Source organism: Haliaeetus albicilla, chromosome 26, assembly GCF_947461875.1.
Source record: "Haliaeetus albicilla chromosome 26, bHalAlb1.1, whole genome shotgun sequence".
Classification (NCBI taxonomy): Eukaryota; Metazoa; Chordata; class Aves; order Accipitriformes; family Accipitridae; genus Haliaeetus; species Haliaeetus albicilla.
In genome coordinates this window covers 21,922,843-21,942,440 of record NC_091508.1, presented here as the reverse complement: position 1 = coordinate 21,942,440, position 19,598 = coordinate 21,922,843, and the positions used below count along the sequence as shown (strand labels likewise).

Genomic DNA, 19,598 nt, shown 5'->3' with positions numbered 1-19,598 from the left:
GGGCACCGGCACATTTGGCACTCGAACACGAATTCCTGTGGCATTTGCCTTGCTTTTCAAGTGCCTTGTCAGATGATGTCATTCAATGTTGTTAACTGTATTTATGCCTTCATATTAACTGTGCCTGCAGGTATAAAGTGACTCAGGCAGAGCTGTTTGCGTTGTTGTGTCGTCTGGCGGATGAATTGCTTTTCAGGCAGATTGCTTGGATCAAGAAGCTGCCATTCTTCTGCGAACTCTCCATCAAAGACTATACCTGCCTGCTCAGCTCTACGTGGCAGGAGCTAATCCTGCTCTCCTCGCTGACTGTTTACAGCAAGCAGATCTTTGGTGACCTTGCAGACGTCACCTCCAAGTACTCTCCCTCTGACGACGAGCTGCACAGGTGAGATGTTGCGCTGAGCCTGTGGGTAAGGGAGCGAGATCTAGAGATGGAGGAGCAGTCGGGAGAATGGCGGTCGGGTGCGTGTTTCTGGCCCTGTGACCAACTAACCACCTCTTCTGGAATGGGTCACCTCACCTGCTGCTGTTTTCCTTTTCTGTTTTTTAGGGGATGGTTGTTCCAGGCTTAGAAAGTATGCCATGGTTAGTTAGGGTTGAACCAAAACTTCCTTCTGCAGGGGAAGGTGCATAGTGCTGTATGGTGCTTTCTGAAGTTCCCATAGCAATGCTGTCATCCTCCAGCACAGCCCTACAAACTGCCTTTTTTAAGGGGAGAGTAAAACTAAGCAACACTTTGGGTAACCCTGAGATATAGGACGGAAGGTCCTGTTTAAAAACCCTTTGGGCCAGTGGAAAGGTTGTTCACAAAGCTGGTTGTCTGTATTATCAAAGTGTTCATTATTAATTGCTATTTCATTGTTTTGATTACATAAATTTAAAGATGTTGCAACTTAGCTCTTGTTTTTTCCATAGTACATGCTATCTGATGCTCTGAGGAACCTGCCTTTCATTTATCATTTTGGTCAGGGTGTTGTTTTTTGGTTTGGGTGTTTTGTTTTGTAGTCTTGGTGCCAGACAGATCCTCCTTTTGGTAGTAGACTCACAATCTCACAATATTATAGCAGAATAGGTCGGACTTACGGAAACTGCTGCCCACCCTCCCTTTTAACATCTGTCCCGTTTGCGCTCTGCCCTTGCTAGACTTGGCGATTTTGCAAGAGTCACTGGGGTATCTACGCATCCAATGAGCAGAGATTTAAAATACTGCTGTGGTCCTCAGCCATCACAGTATCTAACGGTTCCTTGAGGTTCCTTTGTGTGTCTGTTTCGACAACCAGAGGGGCTGGCTGGCTGAGACCATGGCAGAGGCGAGCGGAGGAGCTGAGAGCTGGACCCAGGTGTCTCATTTCCTGGGGCAGGTTCCTCCGCGGTGCTGTTCCGCCCGGCCATTCATCGTGCATCTGGTGCTGCTCCTGCAAGGAACAGTAAGGGTCATAGAAAACCACAATAACTCTTGTTCTGCATTCAGCCGTCCTTTTGTTCCTGCTGTCCTGGTCAGAGCCTCAAAAGAGAAGTGTTTGTTTCATTTTGAGTTTGCGATAAATACAAGCGAGAGGTAAGAAAACAAGACAAAGGAGGAATCCTCGCCCTTCAGAAACTGGCAATTCAGAGCTGGTTGCCTCGAAAGTCCTCCAGAGAAGATCTGTGCACATGGATGAAAATAGGTGTTCTTGGGAGTGGAATGTTTCTGCAGTCTCTTCTTCTGATACAGCTCTTCAAGTATCATTAATTGTCATTAGTAATGTGGGAAAACGCACACCAAAAAAGCCATTTAGCGGGAAGTTGCACAGATGAGGGGTCTCAGGTTGCGTGGCTCCCTCTCGGTTGTCTTTATGGTAGTTCAGCCATAGCTTGACTGTCTGCTGGCAGCAGTGGGATAGGTCATGGGTGTCAGTCACCCTGTCCAATGCACTCGTGGAAAAGCTCGTCCCTTTGGATTTGTAAGGGGCTCTTATGGAGAGGTGTCCGACTTATGAGTTTCCTCGTAGAGCCCCTGTTTCTTTGCAGAGCTCTGGCATTGATCAGTAATTATTGCAAACCAAAATTCATTAGATCTCAACCGGCTGAAGAAATCTTGCTGAGCTGTGATAATCTGGCACTTTGAGGTTAATTTCTGTTCTTACTTAGCAAAAGGATGGGAGCAACTCTAATGTTTAGGTAGGTGACAAATGAAGGCAGCCCCTGTGTTTTAATCACTTCTAACAACTGGCTAAATGTTCTGTTTGCCTGCTAGATCAAATGTTTTCTTTTATTGTGCTGTTTTTCTGGAGATGAATATGAAATGAATAGATTCCTGACCTCCCCCAGCACTCCTGATAGCGCTTCCCTTCCCCCTCCTCTCCAGCTGATCCCGATAACTCCCAGCCAGAAACTTGCCTGGTGTAAACTGTGAGGAAAAGTGTGTGGAGGAGTCAGTCCTCGAGAAGAAATAGGGCTGTGAAAAACAGAACAGCTTTGTTTGAAAGGGGGAGGAAAGTATGCACAGAAAAGTAAGACAGTTCAACTGCAGGAATGAGAGAAGAGCTCTCCTGGATTTATGAAGTGATGAGTGGCTGGTAAAAATGTGCATGCTCTAAAAACAATTAAACCCAACAGACGACTGAGTGGTCTTTGTGCTCATTAACTTCTTGAGCTTTGCGATCTTGCACCTGCAAGATTTTTAATGTCAGCTTGAGAGCAAGAAAACTTGTACAACTTTAGATTAGCCGACAAGGCTTTCATCACTTACAATATTACTTTCTTGAAGAAGTGACCTGGAGTTCAGATAGCTTGTTTTCACTTCTCTGAGGTCAAACTCCACCATGCATTTTACAAATAACTTTGAAGTAAACAAACACACATGCCAAAATAAGGTATTATTCAGTGAAAAAGGTTCTATTTTTGTTCTATTCAAAGATGGCTTTCTGGCTGTGCTCTTATTCTTTGTGCTGTACAATGCCAGAGTGCAGCTGAAGCATCCCTAAACACTTCTGCCGCACTTCTGAGCATTTTTGCAATATGTGGTTTCTTTGAAACCAGGGGTATTGCTGCAAGATGTGTTCCCGAGGGGGCATTGGCACGTGCGGGTGGTCCTGGGCCATGCCTGTGTACACTGGCAGCCCTCGGTGCCCTCCAGCTCCGCTTCTGCCTGTTGCTTACGCCATGGCTTTTGCATGGTGCACACGTGAGGCGTCACTCCTGAAGAAGCAGCCCGGCCCCTTCTTCAGCAGGAGGACCTCGTTCTGCACCCATGAAATCTACATCAGGCGATTTCCCAGGAGATTTCGGGGAGATTTACATTCCCTCTGCATCGGCGTGCCTTCTCCTGCCCATCTCTGTCACTGGCTTCCCTTGGCGAGTGTGGATGCTCAGGAGAAACGCGCGGCTTGTTTTCAGCAAACGGCACAGATTCAGAAAGAAGCGCGGCTGTGCCTGGTGAGATACTCCAGGGCTGGTACAGATGGTGGATCCAGATCCCAGCGGAGGATCCCTGACAGTCCACACTAGCAGCAGTGCTTTTCTGGGTGGATCTTGATACGCATTTATGAAGTGCAATGAATCCCGCATGTCCTCTTTGAGGGGGAAGGTTTAGAAGGAAAAGGCTTGTGTTCCTTAGACTGCACAATTCAACCTCAGACCATAGCCTGCAGTTTCACTCCCTTTAACATTGGTTATTTGTGGTTTCATGCATATTTTTATTTGTGAGAAGGATTCCAGCCTTCCTGCAGTATGTCTTGCCCCAGAAGCTCTCAGCTGAAGAAAATTAACAAACCATAATGAACAGGCAATAAATACAGCTGTGTGGAAGTACAGTGAGTCACTCCTGGGAGTTTTCGGGAGGTGAGCTTCCTCACCTGTCTGTCAGATAAATGAAGTGTGTGCCACTGTTGTACATGGGTCAGTGTAATTCCTCACTATTTAAATCCAGGCAACTTCCAACAGCACTGTACAGGTATGAGAAATTGGAGGCACTTTTGCTGTTGGAAACGCACTTTGTTCTGGGAGGCAGCGTCTCTGCAGCAGGGTCTGGGGTCCGTGTTCCTGCAGTCCTGTACCACCGGAGCAGCCCTGCTTGGGTGCTGCCCTGTTCAGCTGGTACACTGAAATGTGCTGTGCAGAGCCAAAGCCTGGGGATTGCGCTGATTCTATAGGCAAAGGTTAAAATTAATTTATCAGCTTTGTAGAATGGAGGGGTTTGTTTAAAACCAAAAACTTGGCTATCACGTTGGATGTGTTTGTTGCAAGAGCCAGCATCCCTCTGTAATGTGCTGTAAAGCAGCACCAATCCCGGATTTCTTAGGGTGGGATGCAGGGAGCTGTGCAGCTGTTGGGGACACCTCCAGGCCCCCAAGGATGCGTTGGTGTTTCTGCTGGTGGCCAGTGCAGGTTACGCTGGGTTGCTGCAAATGGTGGAAAGCACAAATTGAAGGAAGGTGCAAGGTGGTGAGGGGCGAAACGCTGCTGGGAGCAGCTTGTCTTCTGAATGGGGGAAAGCACTCCAAGGATTGCTAGAGGTGCTTTTATCCTGCAGAAATACCCATCAGGAGTAAGGCGCAGTGCTGTATAACGTGGCTGTGAGCCGCTCTCTGTCACGGATGGGTGCAGTGCAATACCAGGCAGGAGGGGAATACCTACTGACCCTTGCATCTGGCAGGATGATGGGTGTTTTGCAGGATATTTTCATGCCCTACAAGACAAGTATCACTCCACATTTCTATGAAATCTCATCTCATTCCCCAAACTGCTTAGTTAAACCTCCTGTTAGCCCAGCGAAGTGCAAAGACACAATCCTCATTGAAATCTGGGGACATACAAGCATAGAGAGGCAAAGCAGTGTGCCTACAAGCACACACAAAGTTTTTGCATATTCCTGGCTCCATCAAACCTTTTCCTCTGTCAGAGCAGGCTGGGGATAAACTGAAACACCAAGAGATTTTTTTTTTGCTAAAATATCTGTAGCAGTCAAGTTTGTAACTGAGTCATTTTCCTTCTACTTTAATTTAGTGGTTCCCGCAGACTTCAAGCAGTTTTGATGACAATTTTTTTTAATTCTCTTGGAAGACGTTAAAATCTCTGAAGTTATTTTAATAAGCTTCTTGCCTTCATTGTACAGACTGTGTCCTGTATACGTTGATGTGTGATGTCTATCCTCCAGATTCAGTGAAGAGGGAATGGAGGTGATGGAGCGGTTGATCTACCTCTTTCGCAAATTTAACCAGTTGAAGGTCAGCAACGAGGAGTACGCATGTATGAAAGCCATTAACTTCCTAAATCAAGGTGAGTCGACGAAGAGAAGGTATCGGCCCCGCTGGAGAAATTCTCTGAAACAGTCTGAACAGTCTTTGCTTCCCTGATGAAAAATGGGAGGAAGGGGTCTGAAACCCACAAAGACCCACATGTATGTGTGCAGACCATATGCCGTGCAGAGTGGGACACTTAGGTACGCACATAAAGAAATCCTGGAAGTGAATTAATTCATTTGCACAGCCAACTTTTATTGCCTTTAAATATAGGCACCAGGGACAGTAAGTGTGTCATTTTATATATGTAGCAAGGGTACCAATACCAGAATAAGAACAGAGCAGAGAGGCTGGTGAAACCTTCCTGGATAAGGTTGGGTGAATGATGACTTACCAGCTGCTAACAAACTTTTCATCAGACAAAGATGTGTCATCTAAAAGTATTATTGCTTTAGGTAACTCTTTCGGCAGTTAACTAAATGATACTTTAAAACCAGTTGATTTCCATGGCTTTTTTTTCCTGAAGTAAACGTTGACTATTTGCATAACAACCTTTCAAAGATTCCCAATTAGAAAATGTATTTGCTCATTTTTCTGCTTTAAAGGGTGAATTTGTAAAACCAGTGCTCCTTTTTTTTAGAGCTTTTCTGACTCTTTAAGATATTTACCTTCAGGATATATACTTAGGTCACCTAGCTGGCTTCCTACTTTTCAGATTTCTATACCTAATATTAACTCTTCAAAGTGAAAAGTGATCACGAATGAAGTATTTATGTGCAGGCAATGAATTCTGCCTAAGAAGGGACTGTATGCTCCTGTTGATTAACCAGCGTATTAAAGCTGGCAGTGCAGGCTGCTGCAAGACCCTGGCCATTTCAAAATCCGTGCAGAGTAATTCTTCAACATGTGAGAAGATCCTGGTCATTTCCTAACAACAGCAGTGGGCTGAGATAGTTTGGAATAAATTGGTTTTGTTCCTCGGTAGTGCTTGTCCCTGTCTCCAGTCTTGTACGTTGTCTCAATCCATTGCTTGTGGATCCCCTTCCCTTTCCCAGCCGTTTGTTGTGGCCACGTGTCTGTGGGGCCTCGCAGGACATTTCTTCATGTTGTAAATGAAGAAAACTGTTGAGAGGCAAATGCTTAATGGATGGTGTTCAGCTGTAATTTTGGAAATAAATGTCCCCAAAGTCTTTTGTACTGTGAAAGATAGTTGCAGTCTGTAAAAATGTGCTGCAGGCTCTCTCCTCCCCCACTCATTTCCAGGAGGAGATAGTGCTGACGCTTCAATCTGTGCCGGGCTGAGGTTCCGGTTTGCTTCCCTGGGCAGTTTCCTGACAGTGGATAATACACTTCTCGAGCTGTCTCCATTGTTTTCCAAAATGTATTTTCATTAACTTCCTGTCTTCTTTTATTTTTAGTTGAAGTTTGCAATTTTTTATGTGAAATACCTGAGAATTATTTTTAAAAGTCAGCTTTTGGGCAGTAGATAAATGCCTCTTCCGTCAGATGGTTTTACAGTACTCAGCCTGCACCGAGGCTCTGCACCTTCCTTGCTCTACCATGCTGGATCCTTCCCAGGACCCCCAGCAGTGTGCCGATGCCGTTGATCATGCTGAACGGTGACAGTGGGCCTTCCTGCCAGTTTGATAGCTTGGAAACCTCCATTTTTCCTTTGTGTATGTTGCCTGACATTGGCAAAGCTAAATTTAAAAATAACAAGTTGACAAGTTTATAAAGCTTGTATGACATAATTCATAAGCAGATGGGGAGAAATATGATGATACCTTGAATTATAGAGTTGAGCGCTTTCCTCAGCCCAGATGATATAGCTAAAATCAACATGTTTGTGTCTGAGGAAGTATTACGCTGAATCCGCTGTGAGGACTAAACCTTGACATACAGCTGCTTTACACCAGGCAGGCGGGGATTTAAGGTTGCTGGAGCTGTTATCTCCAAGAGCATCCATTGAGCTCTGCAGATGAGCAGCTTAGGACATTAGCTGTTCTCATCCTGGTCTTCCGTGGAAGGAAATCCTGTACCCAGACACGCGTGTAAAGGCGCATCTGCGATGCAGGCACACCGGGAGGGGAGACAGGAGTTTTAGTATTTGTCCAGCTGGGCACTCAAAGCCAGTCTCCAAAGCAGGGACTCAGCTTAGAGTTTTAGCAGTCAGTTTGTCTTTGCTGAAGAAATGGCAATAAGTGCAAGTCTGCTGCTTTTCTAGGATGTTTTCATCATGTTTTCATTACTCTAATTGTATTCGCTTTCAGACATCAGGGGTCTAACTAATGCGTCCCAACTGGAGCAGCTGAATAAGCGGTATTGGTATGTTTGCCAGGACTTCACGGAGTACAAATACCCACACCAACCAAACCGTTTTCCGGATTTAATGATGTGTTTGCCAGAGATACGATATATTGCAGGTAAATTTTTGAGCTCGTCTCCCACTGAGATTGTGTGCAAGTTACGAAATTAGCTTTTAAAAGAAAACTAATTTATAACAGTGAAATTCTTGTTGACTTTGGTGGAGTATGTTTGTGTGGGATCTTTTTCTATCGAAGCTTCTCTCTCACCTTTAAGCCGATCTCCCGTCACCCCTAGCTCACCCAGCCAGACTGGCTCTTTGCAAGTTGTCCCTGTGACACTGGCGGACGTGGCGTTATGTGTCGCTCCCGAGTCCCCTGCTCCCAAGAAGACGTGCCTTGCTCTGACCTGCCACCCTTTAAGTACTTTGGTCATGTTCTTGTTTTATTTTCCCCCTTGCAATCCCAACTCAGACGCATTTTGTCTCAAAAGGGTGTAATCCTGGCTTGAGTAGTTTTCTCATAAGAAATAGACGGATCCCTGAAATGCCGCTTAATTAGGAGCAGATGATAAGCAGAGTGGCAGGCAGTTCTGCAGTGTAACCCCCAGGTTTCAGCTCATCTGGACCTCTGAAATCCGCAGGTGAATTTTCAAATGTAGTTGTGTCACTAATTAGATCTTACAAGGTCTGGTGTTACTAAAACATTGTTTGTTCCTGAATGTTATGGCAAAGGGAGATACTTGGCTCCCTGTGTCAAGGCTCCATATGCTTCATCCTACTCTGTTGTAACGAACTAGATAATAATCACAGAGTAGCTTTCATAATTTACTCATCGAGATCAACAAGGGAGTTTGAGGAGAGACAGGATTTAGTCTTTCCCAGTTTCTATAAATACTGCTCCATTGTGGAGAAATCATTTTGATCTGACTTTGCCCATTTATTTTGCTTTCGATTCAGTAAATAATAAATCCTGTTGTGTCCAAATGAATATCAAATGTCTAATGTAGCAGTAGGATGATTAACTGTTTCTCTGAGAGGTTCAAGGTAAGACCATCTCCAGTGTTGCTGGCTTAGGTGTCTCTGAAATCTGATTCAGGAGTGGCTGCTAATTCTGGTTTTTTTCTTACCAGGAAAAATGGTGAATGTCCCCCTGGAGCAGCTGCCTCTCCTTTTTAAGGCCGTTCTACATTCCTGCAAGACGAGCGTGAGCAAAGAGTGAGCCCAGCTCACCCCGGCCGGTGCCTTACGCTGCGCCTCAGGCAGGGAGCTGGCTCACCCCGGGAGAGGGGCAAACACGATCCAGGCAGGAGACGGGGCGGTGGGCGTCCCTGCCATTGTAGCAAGAATCTTTTTTGTTTGTTTTTGTTTTTTTACTCTTTTTCCTATATATTTATTTCACGACAGAGTTGAATGTATGATCTTCAACACAATGCACATGGTTCTGTATGAATGCAGCAGATGCATTCTCCAGCGGTTTACAGAATGTGAAGATGTTTAATGTTACAGTGTTTGTTAGGGTTAGTTCTTTTGTATTTGGGGGCTGGGGACCGAGATGACTAAGACTACCTCAAGGAGAAGATGCTGTTCGCGCACTGCTCTTTCCATGATTTGTATCCAAAAGCGTTTGTCATAGAGAGCAAACAGCCTCACTGCACCGACAGAGCTGTTAGTATCCCAAATGGATGATTTTGGAGAAGTGGGTGTTAGAGAAGTGCCAAGCTTTTTTTCTTTAAATATAATAATAACTTTAAAAAGGCAGGGAGTGGAGAAGAAGGAAAAGTCTGTCTAGCCAGTTGGTTTCTTTTCCCCTGGCAGTTTTCAGATGCGGGTGGTAGCTCCTGCAGTTTCCCCGAATCCCGCCCCAGCGGGATCATAGTGCTCCTGAGCTGCGAGGGGCTCGCTGCCCCTGTCCCCTCCTGGGAGCTGCAGGAGTGGGCTCTGCCCCCAACCCCAGCCTGACCAGCTGGCCTCTCACTGTTGCTGCACACCGTCCATTCGACTGAAATTGCGTTGCTGCAGTTGGTAGCAGGCTCCTGGTGTTAACACAAAGGTACTCTTGTTGCTAGAGAACTGCAAGTAATTTCTCGTCACTTCCTTAACATCCATTTTAGGTTCACAAAAGCAGGAAAAACCTACTTACAGAAGAGGCAGGATTGCCTCTTTTAGTCTATTCCTCCAAGGTGGTATCTGACTACTGAGGAGGCTTCTGCATTGCAGCAATCCCAAGCAGCCTGTTTGTGGGGACAGTTAACGTCCCCTGTGGTTAAATGTGACCTGTGTGACGGGGATAGGGGACTTCAGTGTCCTCTGGCATGGCTTTCTCCGCTGGACTCGGGGAATGCATGATCCATAGTCATATTCTGCCAGGACTGTTCTGCTGCTTGTGGAATCCCTTCTTACCAGGAAGAATGGTATGAATGCTGTACTTGGTAAACTGTTCTGTCCTAGGTGTTGCAAGGCTTGGATTTTCCATCTCGCAACCTCCACACCACTCCACTGCATGGAGAACTAGTTTAATCATAGAATCCTAGAATGGTTTGGGTTGGAAGGGACCTTAAAGATCATCTCGTTCCAACGCCCCTGCCATGGGCAGGGACACCTTCCACGAGACCAGGTTGCTCAAAGCCCCATCCAACCTGGCCTTGAACACTGCCAGGGATGGGGCATCCACAACTTCTCTGGGCAACCTGTTCCAGTGCCTCACCACCCTCACAGGGAAGAACTTCTTCCTTACATCTAATCTACATCTACCCTCTTTCAGTCTAACGCCCTTACCCCTTGTCCTATCACTACATGCCCTTGTAAAAATTCCCTCCCCATCTTTCCTGTAGCCCCCCCGTTCAGGTACTGGAAGGCCGCTATAAGGTCTCCCTGGAGCCTTCTCTTCTCCAGGCTGAACAACCCCAACTCTCTCAGCCTGTCCTCACAGGAGAGGGGCTCCAGCCCCCTGATCATCTTCATGGCCCTCCTCTGGACTCGCTCCAACAGGTCTGTGTCCTTCTTATGCTGGGGGGCCCAGAGCTGTTAAGGACAACTGGTTAGCTGTTTGAGTAACTGCTAAGTGCTGGTGTTTATCTAAACTTGGGTATTCTCATGAGTAACCTCATGGCTTCCTGCTCACGGTGGTGATGGAGAGGTTGGATGAGATGCTCTTGTTCTTATCTCCTTCATTAAGAATTAACATTCGGAGACTCAGTAGCTCTCCTAGGCAGCTGTGTTGCCCTGGCTAGATTTCCTTCCCTGTGTCCTTAGATATGAATCTGATGTTTATGTAGCAAGAGGGTTCATCAACAAGTGTTTGAATGCTGTTTTAAAAATATTTTGGGAAACAACTTCTGTTCCTTCAGGGTAGGAGGGACCGGTTGCTACCTTTTTGTCTTGTCCTGATGTCAGCTGTGTGGCACAAAGTGAGTACTGCGCAGAGGTACGGGAGCTGCTGAGAGATGAATGTGATGGTGAACAGGAGAAAAATCTCATTCACCACAGTCGTCTTTCCTTCCCCTTCACCCAGCGGGTGCTCCCTCGGTTGCAGCCCAGGAGATGCTGTGACCCACCGGCTTGGCCCATCTCTCGGTTAGTCAGCGGCTGTGCCGTGTGCCGGGCGCCGACCGTTGCCGTCAGACCTCTCCTCGGAGACCCGCTGCTGGCTGACCGCGGACCCACGGCGGCATCGCCGCTTTTGCAGTCCCGCTTGGGCATCTTCCAGCTTGACGGTTTCCCTTTTGTGAAAGTCCACTAGCTGCTCATTTTTCATTATTTAAATAGGATGTTACGGGTAACGGCTGCTGGGCCCAGCAGCAGTTCAGCTTGATAGAGCTTCACAATCCAAAGGTGGTTCCGTAAATCTCATTTACTTTCTGACTGTAAAATAAGACAAGCGCGTATTTCTCAGGAAAGCCTTCTGCATACAGCCTATACCTCAAGTGTAAATGGGAAGATTTTAGTATATCTGTTTGTAAGTTAGAAAGTATTTCTCAGCTTTTAAGTTTAATTTCCAAATAGCTTGATATGATCTTTTTATTACGGGTTATCTTCTGGCTTGCTGTTTTATACACTCAAGGAATTGTTAAAATTGCATAGGAGTAATTTTATTCTACAGTTACTGAATTATTACAAGCTGTTGATGAATTAAGAGTTCGTTTTAATTAGTGTACATAAAAGTGGTCATCTTATTGCCAAATACTCAACAAAAATAATCTGTTAGATATTCAGTGTTTATCCAAAATAGACTCCCAAGACTAATGCTGTACCACCACCACCAAAAAACCTAAAATAATTTATGATGATGAATGGACAAGAATGTTCTACTTTCTATTGTACAAAACAAATTTTAGAAAGGTTGATTGGCAGCAGTATCCGTTAACAAATAACCCATTTGTTGTAGGGAGTAGAAAAGCCTTACTGAACTGACAAGTAAGGAAGAAGCTAATATACCGAACCAGAATCTAGCTCACTGGACAGTCATTCTTAATATCTTCTGCACCAAGTCCTCTAATGACTTGTATTTTTTAAACAGGGTAAAGTGAATGTGTTGCATTGCAAACTCAGGTATTATGAGAAGGTAGGAATGTAGCTAGAGACGTAGAGATGTTAGGTCAGTCACTAGATGTATTTGTGAATTTGGTTTGAAGGACACCCTGGAAAGGTTGGAATTTTTGTTCCATTCTTCACGTAACATTCCGTTTACAGGGACTCATATTTTATTTGTGCTTAATGCTAGTAGGGGGAAGTTCATTATCTTTGGTATCTATCTGCTCTTGCTTATCTGACCTTCTGTCATAGAGGAATCAATCAACAATAATAGTCTTTGGTAGAATTTTCTGCCATGACAAGTCAATTTTTATCCCCGATTTGAAAGATAAATTGGCTGACTGACCCCCTCCTCTCCTTCATAGCATTTGTGCAGATGGAAAGCTGAAGAGTTACTTTTAATCTGAACAGAGATTTGGGACATAAATTTGAAGTGCTCATGCTCACATATTCAGAGGGACTCTGCCGAGGTATCCTCGTTGCTGTTTTGCAGCTTGAAGCTTGTTACCCAGTACAGAGAACAGAGCAGAAACTGCTGCTGCCAGCTGATGGGGCTGAGCTGCAGCTCGCGTGGGAAGACCCCAGGACCTGAACAAAAGCTTTTTGAAAGCAGCTGGGTTTTCTTCCACTGCCTGCCTTTGGGTCAGGCTTCTGTCCCGCCAGCTGAGCCTTGACCCCACGGTGTGTGTCAGTAGCGAGTCCTTGTCCTCGGCATGCCCGGCCCCTCGAGAGGGCTGGGGGATGGAGGGACAACCGGGATGCTCAGAGATGCCAGGTACCTCAAAACTGATGGGCTCTGTCTGGGCATGGCAAAATCGATGCAGCAGGAGCTAATTCTCTAGCCGTTTTACATACGCACTAGCTACTTTCTAACTGTTAATAACGCCAGCAGCGTTCGTCTTTCTCATCTCACGCCTGCTAGCCCGCAGTGCTGTGCAGCGGCACTGCTTGCTTTGGGTCATCGGGGTGCAGCTCTGGATTTTTCTGTAATTCTTAAATCCTGAGCTTTTGCCGTTTCCCGTCACACAAAGACCAAAGGGGGAACATGGCGTTTTCGGGGTGATCAGTGCAAAGTGGTCAGCCGGCTTGCCAGCTGCAGGGCAACCGGTACCAGCGAGCTGCTGCCCCAGTAACACCCATTTTCCTAGTGCTGTGGTGTTGCTTCGAGCGAGCAGAGCAAGCAGGGCTCCTGGGCGCCGCGTTTTTTCGGCAGAGCTGCCATCGCTCGCTGGGGGATGCCTGGGTGGCCGTGGCCGTGCCCCCACCCCGCAGTTGCCCGTGCAAAGGCTCGAGCTCACGTCGCGTGCCGCTCGCTGCCCATCCCGCGCTCTGCTGCGCGCGGCAGAATCTGCCCTTGCTCTTCAGGCTTCTGCACGGAGCTGCAGCCACCTTGGGTTAAGGAGATTCAGTCTTGTCCTTCAAACCAACCTTTTTTTAAAAAACTTGAATTTCTTTTATCTTTACTACATTTTTTAAAATGAAAAAAAAAAAAAAAGATTCTCCTGTGAATGTGCTATTTACCGTTCATTCTTTCTTCTTTCTTGGTTTTGATTTGAAGCTATGAAGCTTGGTGTCTGTGAAAATGTTGTTATTTCTCAGGATAATAAGCGGCAATCATCCCTGCCACATAAAAGGCAGGAGAAAGGGGGAAACTTGGGGAACTAGTTTAAGTATGAAACTAATTTTTAAGTTGTAGATGATGTGTAAATCGAGGGTAATACATAGGATGTCAGTATCAAGCTGTGGCGTTTCTCTGGGTTCACGGTGTATTGTTTGCAATACACAGAAGCTCAGGGATAAGTATTTAAAATGTGACCCAGAGAAACCCTAGTTTTGATGTTGCAACAGTTGCTTCTTTCATGACTTGTTTGGAGGAGCCATTGAAAGCTGAATAAAGCCCCCATACGGAGATTTTGGGGGAAAAACTTTTGGTTTGGCTTGTGGGAAGCTTGCCTACTGAAGGCTTAGACGTGGTCCAACGGGAAAAGCATCCCGAAGACGCACGTTGCCGTCTGGGCTGTTGGAAGGCCGTGGCGAGGGGAGCTGCAGCTGGCTTTGCCCTCGCACGAGCTGGCAGCTGGGGGTCCGCTCTGCCCGGGGGGCTCGCGGGGAGAGCGGGGCTGAGCCCAGGGCAGCACGGGTGGCCGAGGGGCTTGGGGAGAGCAGAGAGGCAGGGGGGTCTGGTCAGGGCTGTGGGGAGCACCCGCCAGCCCCGGAGCTGCCCTGCCTCCTCTCTGGCTGCAGCCCCTCTGCCCTGCGGCGCGCAGCCCTCCTTCTCGCCGGCGCTGTTGGACGGGGAAATGGTGAAGTGTAAAATACCATCGTTTAGGGAACTTCAGAGTTTTGATGAAGGCACATCAGCTCCTAGGGCTGGGAGAGGTTTGTCTGTATTTGCACATTACCTCATCCTTCTGCCTTCGGTGTTAAATGTGTTTGAACGCTCGTGGCAAAGGGGAAAATGGGAATTTTTCAATATGTCCCTGGCAGCCAGTCCCAGTGTTTTGGACTCTGTTGCTTATGAATTAGAGCATCTTAATTGCCAGTCAGTACAACTTTCTCATCATGGGTCGGTAAGGTTGTAGATTCAGTCAGACTGCTTGAGAAAGGTACTGACGTGTGAAACTAGTTCAGTTACAGCTGCTAGGAGTATCCAAAAGGCGCCGTGCAGCCCAATGCAGCCACAGGCAGTGCCAGCGCTGAGCAAGAGTCAGCAAAAGTTAGCAGGGCTGAAACCCACCTTCCCAACAGTCTCACTGGCCAGGATCTGCAAATCTGAGTTTAAACCAGCCCTGCAAAAAACTAGTGAGGCCAACCCAGGCAATATCTTCCCCTTGAAAAAAAATAATTAAAAAAGAGCTCCTGTGCAGCTGACCTCTAACAAGTCTATGAAAGAAGCAACATGGTTCAGTGGAAGAAATGCCCCCAAGGGCAAAAAGAAACAGAAATTGAAACCAGATGACGATCAACCTTAACAAAGCCTTTTGTGATTCATTGTTTTCTTTCAATTTATAAAATGTCTTGTAATAGTTGATAACATTATTGACTCAATTTCCATAACAAAACTACCTCGTGTGACATCCTGTTTATCATCTCAAAGGGATTGTGTGAAAAACAAAATACTGCCAGTGTTTGTTGCCAGCAAAGAACAGGGGGTGTGATGGCTGGAGTTTTGCTTCCCTTCCCGTGGGTTGTGGCTTGGTTCCTGTTACCGCCGCGGCATTTCAACCTGTGGGTGACAGTTTTGACTTTGCATCCCACCTGGCCCCCTGACCCCGTGGGAAGGCGTTGGGCTGCGCATGCCGTGCTCTCGCCCAGCACCAATGTGCCGTGGCAATGACCGCTGTGGCTACTGCTGCACCGAGCCGCTGTTTCACAGCGTGGGCAGTGTCCTGCGGCTGCGGCCATGTGTCCCTGCACAGCGAGGTGGAGGTCTGCGATGCTGCAGGGAAGGGCTGAGCTCCGGCATCCCTCCCAGTGGAGCGCAGCCCCTGCCTGCAGCTGTGGGGCAGGACGTGGCTCTTGCCAGTTTGGTTTTTGTTGGTGCCCATCAAGCCCCAGGCCTGGTTCCAGCTCCTGTCCTGGTGCAGGTGCAACGCAGAGGCTGCGTTTGTAGCTTGGGACCTCGCAGAGCCCTCGCGCCTGCGTCCTGGGCGTAAGCGTGCTGGGCAGCTCAAGGAGGAAGCGGGTCCAGTTTGCTGCCATGTGCTTGTGTCTGCCCATGGCTGGTTCGCGGGATGTTTCCAAGACGGGTTGGTCCCGGTCTTCGGGTCCTTCCGCTGATATTCCAGGTGATGGTTTCTCCCAGTAAAACACTTCATTTTTCCCACGATCCCTTGCATAAATCAGGGAAGCAGGATGTTGCCTCGGCATGACACACGGTGAACGTTGGCACGCTCAGAGCCGGGGCTGGGGCAGGAGAGCGTGTCCGGCCGCTGCCGCCCTCGCCCCGCAGCGCCCGAGGAGGAGCGGGCACCGTGCTGCGCCTCTCGGGAACTGCCTTTCCGTCACTACGCTACGACCAAATGAATGTTTCTGCCGGCACGTCTCGGGCGCGCCGTGGCACAGCCGGTTCCCCTTGCGCAGCGGGACCGGTGCGGGTCCATGTCAGCCCGACCTGCCCCTGCTCCGCTGCTCTGCTCTGTGACTTGACTACCTGTGGAAATGTGACCAATAAGTGTTGAACGCATGTTTAGCGAGTGTTAGCTGTATGAACTAATAAATGTGAATTGTTCTGCACTGGTGGCGTCTGCTGTTGGCTTGCACCTTCCCCCTTCGGCAGCGGCTCCCCCTTGGGGGGGAGGCATCATCAGGGTGATGGAACCCAGCGCTGGTCCGGGTGGCAGCCACGGCGCTGCCCTGCCTGCCGCTGTCCTGCGGTGGAGCAGTGGGGGCTGGAATCGTTTGTGGGTCTGGGGAAGGCCTTGGTGCCGTTGGTGCAGCTGGGGACTCGGACGGGTGCACAATCCCTGCCTTGGGAAGCCAGCAGCATGGACTGGCAGCGACCTCCGCTAAAAGCAGGGTCGGCTGGGGAGAGCCTGTGTGGCAGGAGCTGAGGGGGGTCCTGTGCCGTGGGGGATGACGACACAGGAACAGGGGCAATGCAAGAGTGAAGCTTTGCATGGTCTTCTGGGCCCTGCCATGCAATGGGCTCATGGTGATCCCCTTCCCCTGCCCAGGTCTCAGAGGAGAAGGCAGGAGGACGGGTTTTCTCCTTTTGGTCATTGCACCGTTGCAGCCCGAGGTGCCCACCATGGCACACACGGCCCGGCCGTGCCACCCGGGGGTTCCTGTCTGCGGGATGGCCAGAACACGCAGCCGTTCAGGTGGTTGCTGCAGGGTTGCCGTTGCTGCAGGGTGCAGCAGGAGGAGGGTTTGCACCAGCAGCGAGAGAAGACCCGTGCAGCAACAGCTGCTGCAGGCAGGAGGAATAATCCAAACAAGCAAACGCACCAGAAATCCTTGACCAGCATGCTCCGGAGAGAAACTGCAGAAATCATTTAACGATCTCTCATGTCACTGAGGTGGGTGTGTGTTAAAAGACTAAGAAGCACTTTTCGTATTTACATTTCCGTGTGTATTAAAGAGCACACATTAAGGCCCACTTAGGGAGACGCTGCGCTGCCACAAAGGTGGCTCCAAGTGAGCAGCCAGCCCCTGCGCTCCACTGCTCCCTCCCACGGGGCTGCCAGCACTTTCTGCATTGCTAAACTCATAAGAATGGAAATTCTTCCGTTTTAATGTTTAGGAGCTCTTGTGCTTAAAAGCATTTAGGATTTTTTTTTTCCCCCACTTATATTAATAATGGGAGGTTCTGTGGCAGAGAAATAGCAGTTGTGTCTGCCTTCTGGCACACAGGGATGCAGCCCTCCCCATATTTCTCCTGAGCTGAAGGGTTTTGTCATTGATGTAGCTCCTGGGTTTGAACACGGAGCTGCTGGATTGTAATAAGCAGTTTTTGTGTAGGGCAGAGCCTGTCCCCAGCCACGGGGCAGAGGGCCGCGGGCTGAGAGTCTGCTTTCCTTTGCTGACCAGTTTTGGGGTGTTTTCCTTCCATCAGTTGTCCCTTTGCTGTGACCTCCTTTCAGGAGGCTGAGGAGCGGCACTGCCAGGTCTCTGCCCTCAGCCCCCTTGGCGGGTGCGTGTTCCCCCAGGGAAAGGTTGGTTCCTTGGGCAGGGCGGGCAGATGAAGTGCTCAGCCCTCCCTGGCCATGCTTACAGGAGAGACTCGGTGGCTCTGGGTTCTGCGCAGAGCAGGGGGATGCATGAAGGTCGCCTGTGAGGGCAGGGCTGTCCTCCTGCAATGGGCTTTTGTCCTTAGAAAATTCCCTGGTGTCTGTTCTCCAGAGACAACAGAAATCTGCTTGTTAGGGGCTTTGGTCTGGGGAGCAGGGGATGGCCAGAAGAGCTGTCCCAAAACTCGAGCCAAGCCAAGGACCTAGCAGAGCCCGTGACAGTCGTTTGCAGCCAGGTGAGGTGCCTGTTCCCCCAAGCTGGAGTGTTGTGCCTCACCGCAGATGCAATAAATGTGTCAAACCATAAATCAGCACTGAGCACGTTCAGCCTCACCTGAGGTCTAGTCCCAAGCTTGCAGCAGGACAGCTCACTTTTGGGGAGGATCCTGTGTCATGACCTCGCGCTGTCCCACAGTCCCTGCAACGTCCCCTTCCCAGGGGTGTTGTGGGAGCATGTGCTGAGCAGAGGGGAGAGGGAGGAGAAGACCGAGTTCGGGAGGGGGAATTGGTCCAGCAGCCCTTCTCTAGGTGTTTCTGCAGAAGATGCTCCTTTCCCACCAGGAAAGCTTTGCTCCTCTTCCCGATGTGGCCATGGGGATCCGGATGTGCTCGACATGGAGGGCTCAGAGGCTGCAGCAGTGCCTGCGCTGCTGGGATGATGCGGAGGGAGAGTGGCCGGCCGGCTCCCCATCACCCCGGGCACTGCTCCCTGCTGGTGCTGGCCCCAGGCCTGCTCCATCTTCCCCAGCATCCCCATGGACATCACGGCTGCTCTGCCTGTGCCCCTGCCAGCCTGCTCGCCGCAGGGTGGCTGTCTCCCCCTGAGCTCGTGGGGTCTCCGCTCCCCTCCCTGCTGCAGCACCATGCCTACCCCCTTCCCGCTCCTTGTAGAGGGTTTATTGCGTCCTCCTTTCAATCCCAGCATGAGCCGTGCCACTCCGCTCCTTTGCCAAGCGCTGTCATGTCTCCTGCCCTCTCTGTTGTGTTAGTTTTTCTTCTTTACAGGGGTTCTCCTCCTCCACGGTGCAGCTCGAGCAGCTTTGACGCTCACTGCCCTGGATTTATTCCCTGTAAGGGGGCCCTGAAGGTCAGTAATGGCGGGCTCCCTGGGAAGCCGCAGAGGATGCTTCGCACACGTGGGGCGACGGGTTTGTCCTCACCTTCAACCCAAGCAAGAGGAGCTGCTGGAGCTGTGCAGAGGCGATGGGGCGGCCTCTCCCCATGCCCTGCACTGGCACAAAGGGCTGCCTGGAAAGCAGGGCTGGAGTGGGAAAAGTACCAGCACATTTTCATTTTCAGCTCAACCTCTACTGACCACTGTATTTTGATTAGAGCTCTGCTTCCTTTTCATCTCGGTGCTCTGGCTGGTGACAACTGCCACAGCCTCGTGCGCGCAGTGCAATAGTTTATCACCGAAGGCCAGCCGCTCTATGAATTCAGAGCCAGCGCTGAACAAATCACGCTGTCACTAACGTCAAACTTGTTAACCTGATCTTTGGTGGATCACTAGTGTCAACATTGCATGGGACATACATTATCGGGCCCAAGGACTTTGGGAGATGCGTTTGTCAGGCTGCTCTGTCACAGTCCCACTCTTGACCTTCGGAAAGTAACTTTCAAGGGTAAGCTGCTTTCCTCTAAAAAAGAGTTGCTGTTCCCAGGAGTGTCACCCCACGGCCACTGGCTAGGACCGGGCTGTGAGGTGAGACTGGGTCACCACGCCTGCAGCGGTGGTGTCAGCCCAGCAATGGGTGAAGGATCTGCTGGGATGGTCCTGTGGGGAGTCTTCCAGGGCTGGGGAAGGATTTC

The 19,598-nt window shown here is 49.1% G+C and overlaps 1 protein-coding gene across 4 annotated transcripts in view; it reads left to right on the top strand.

The window, feature by feature from the left end:
- Positions 1–16,293, top strand: part of NR6A1 (nuclear receptor subfamily 6 group A member 1) — a 101,591-nt gene extending 85,298 nt beyond the window's left edge. For all 4 annotated transcript variants that reach the window (XM_069771384.1, XM_069771383.1, XM_069771385.1 and 1 more), the window contains 4 exons: positions 131–385; positions 5,138–5,259; positions 7,493–7,645; positions 8,658–16,293. In XM_069771384.1, coding sequence (XP_069627485.1) covers positions 131–385; positions 5,138–5,259; positions 7,493–7,645; positions 8,658–8,746 — 619 coding nt within the window. In that variant the 3' untranslated portion in view covers positions 8,747–16,293. The remainder of the gene's footprint in view (positions 1–130; positions 386–5,137; positions 5,260–7,492; positions 7,646–8,657) is intronic.
- Positions 16,294–19,598: the final 3,305 nt, after the last annotated feature.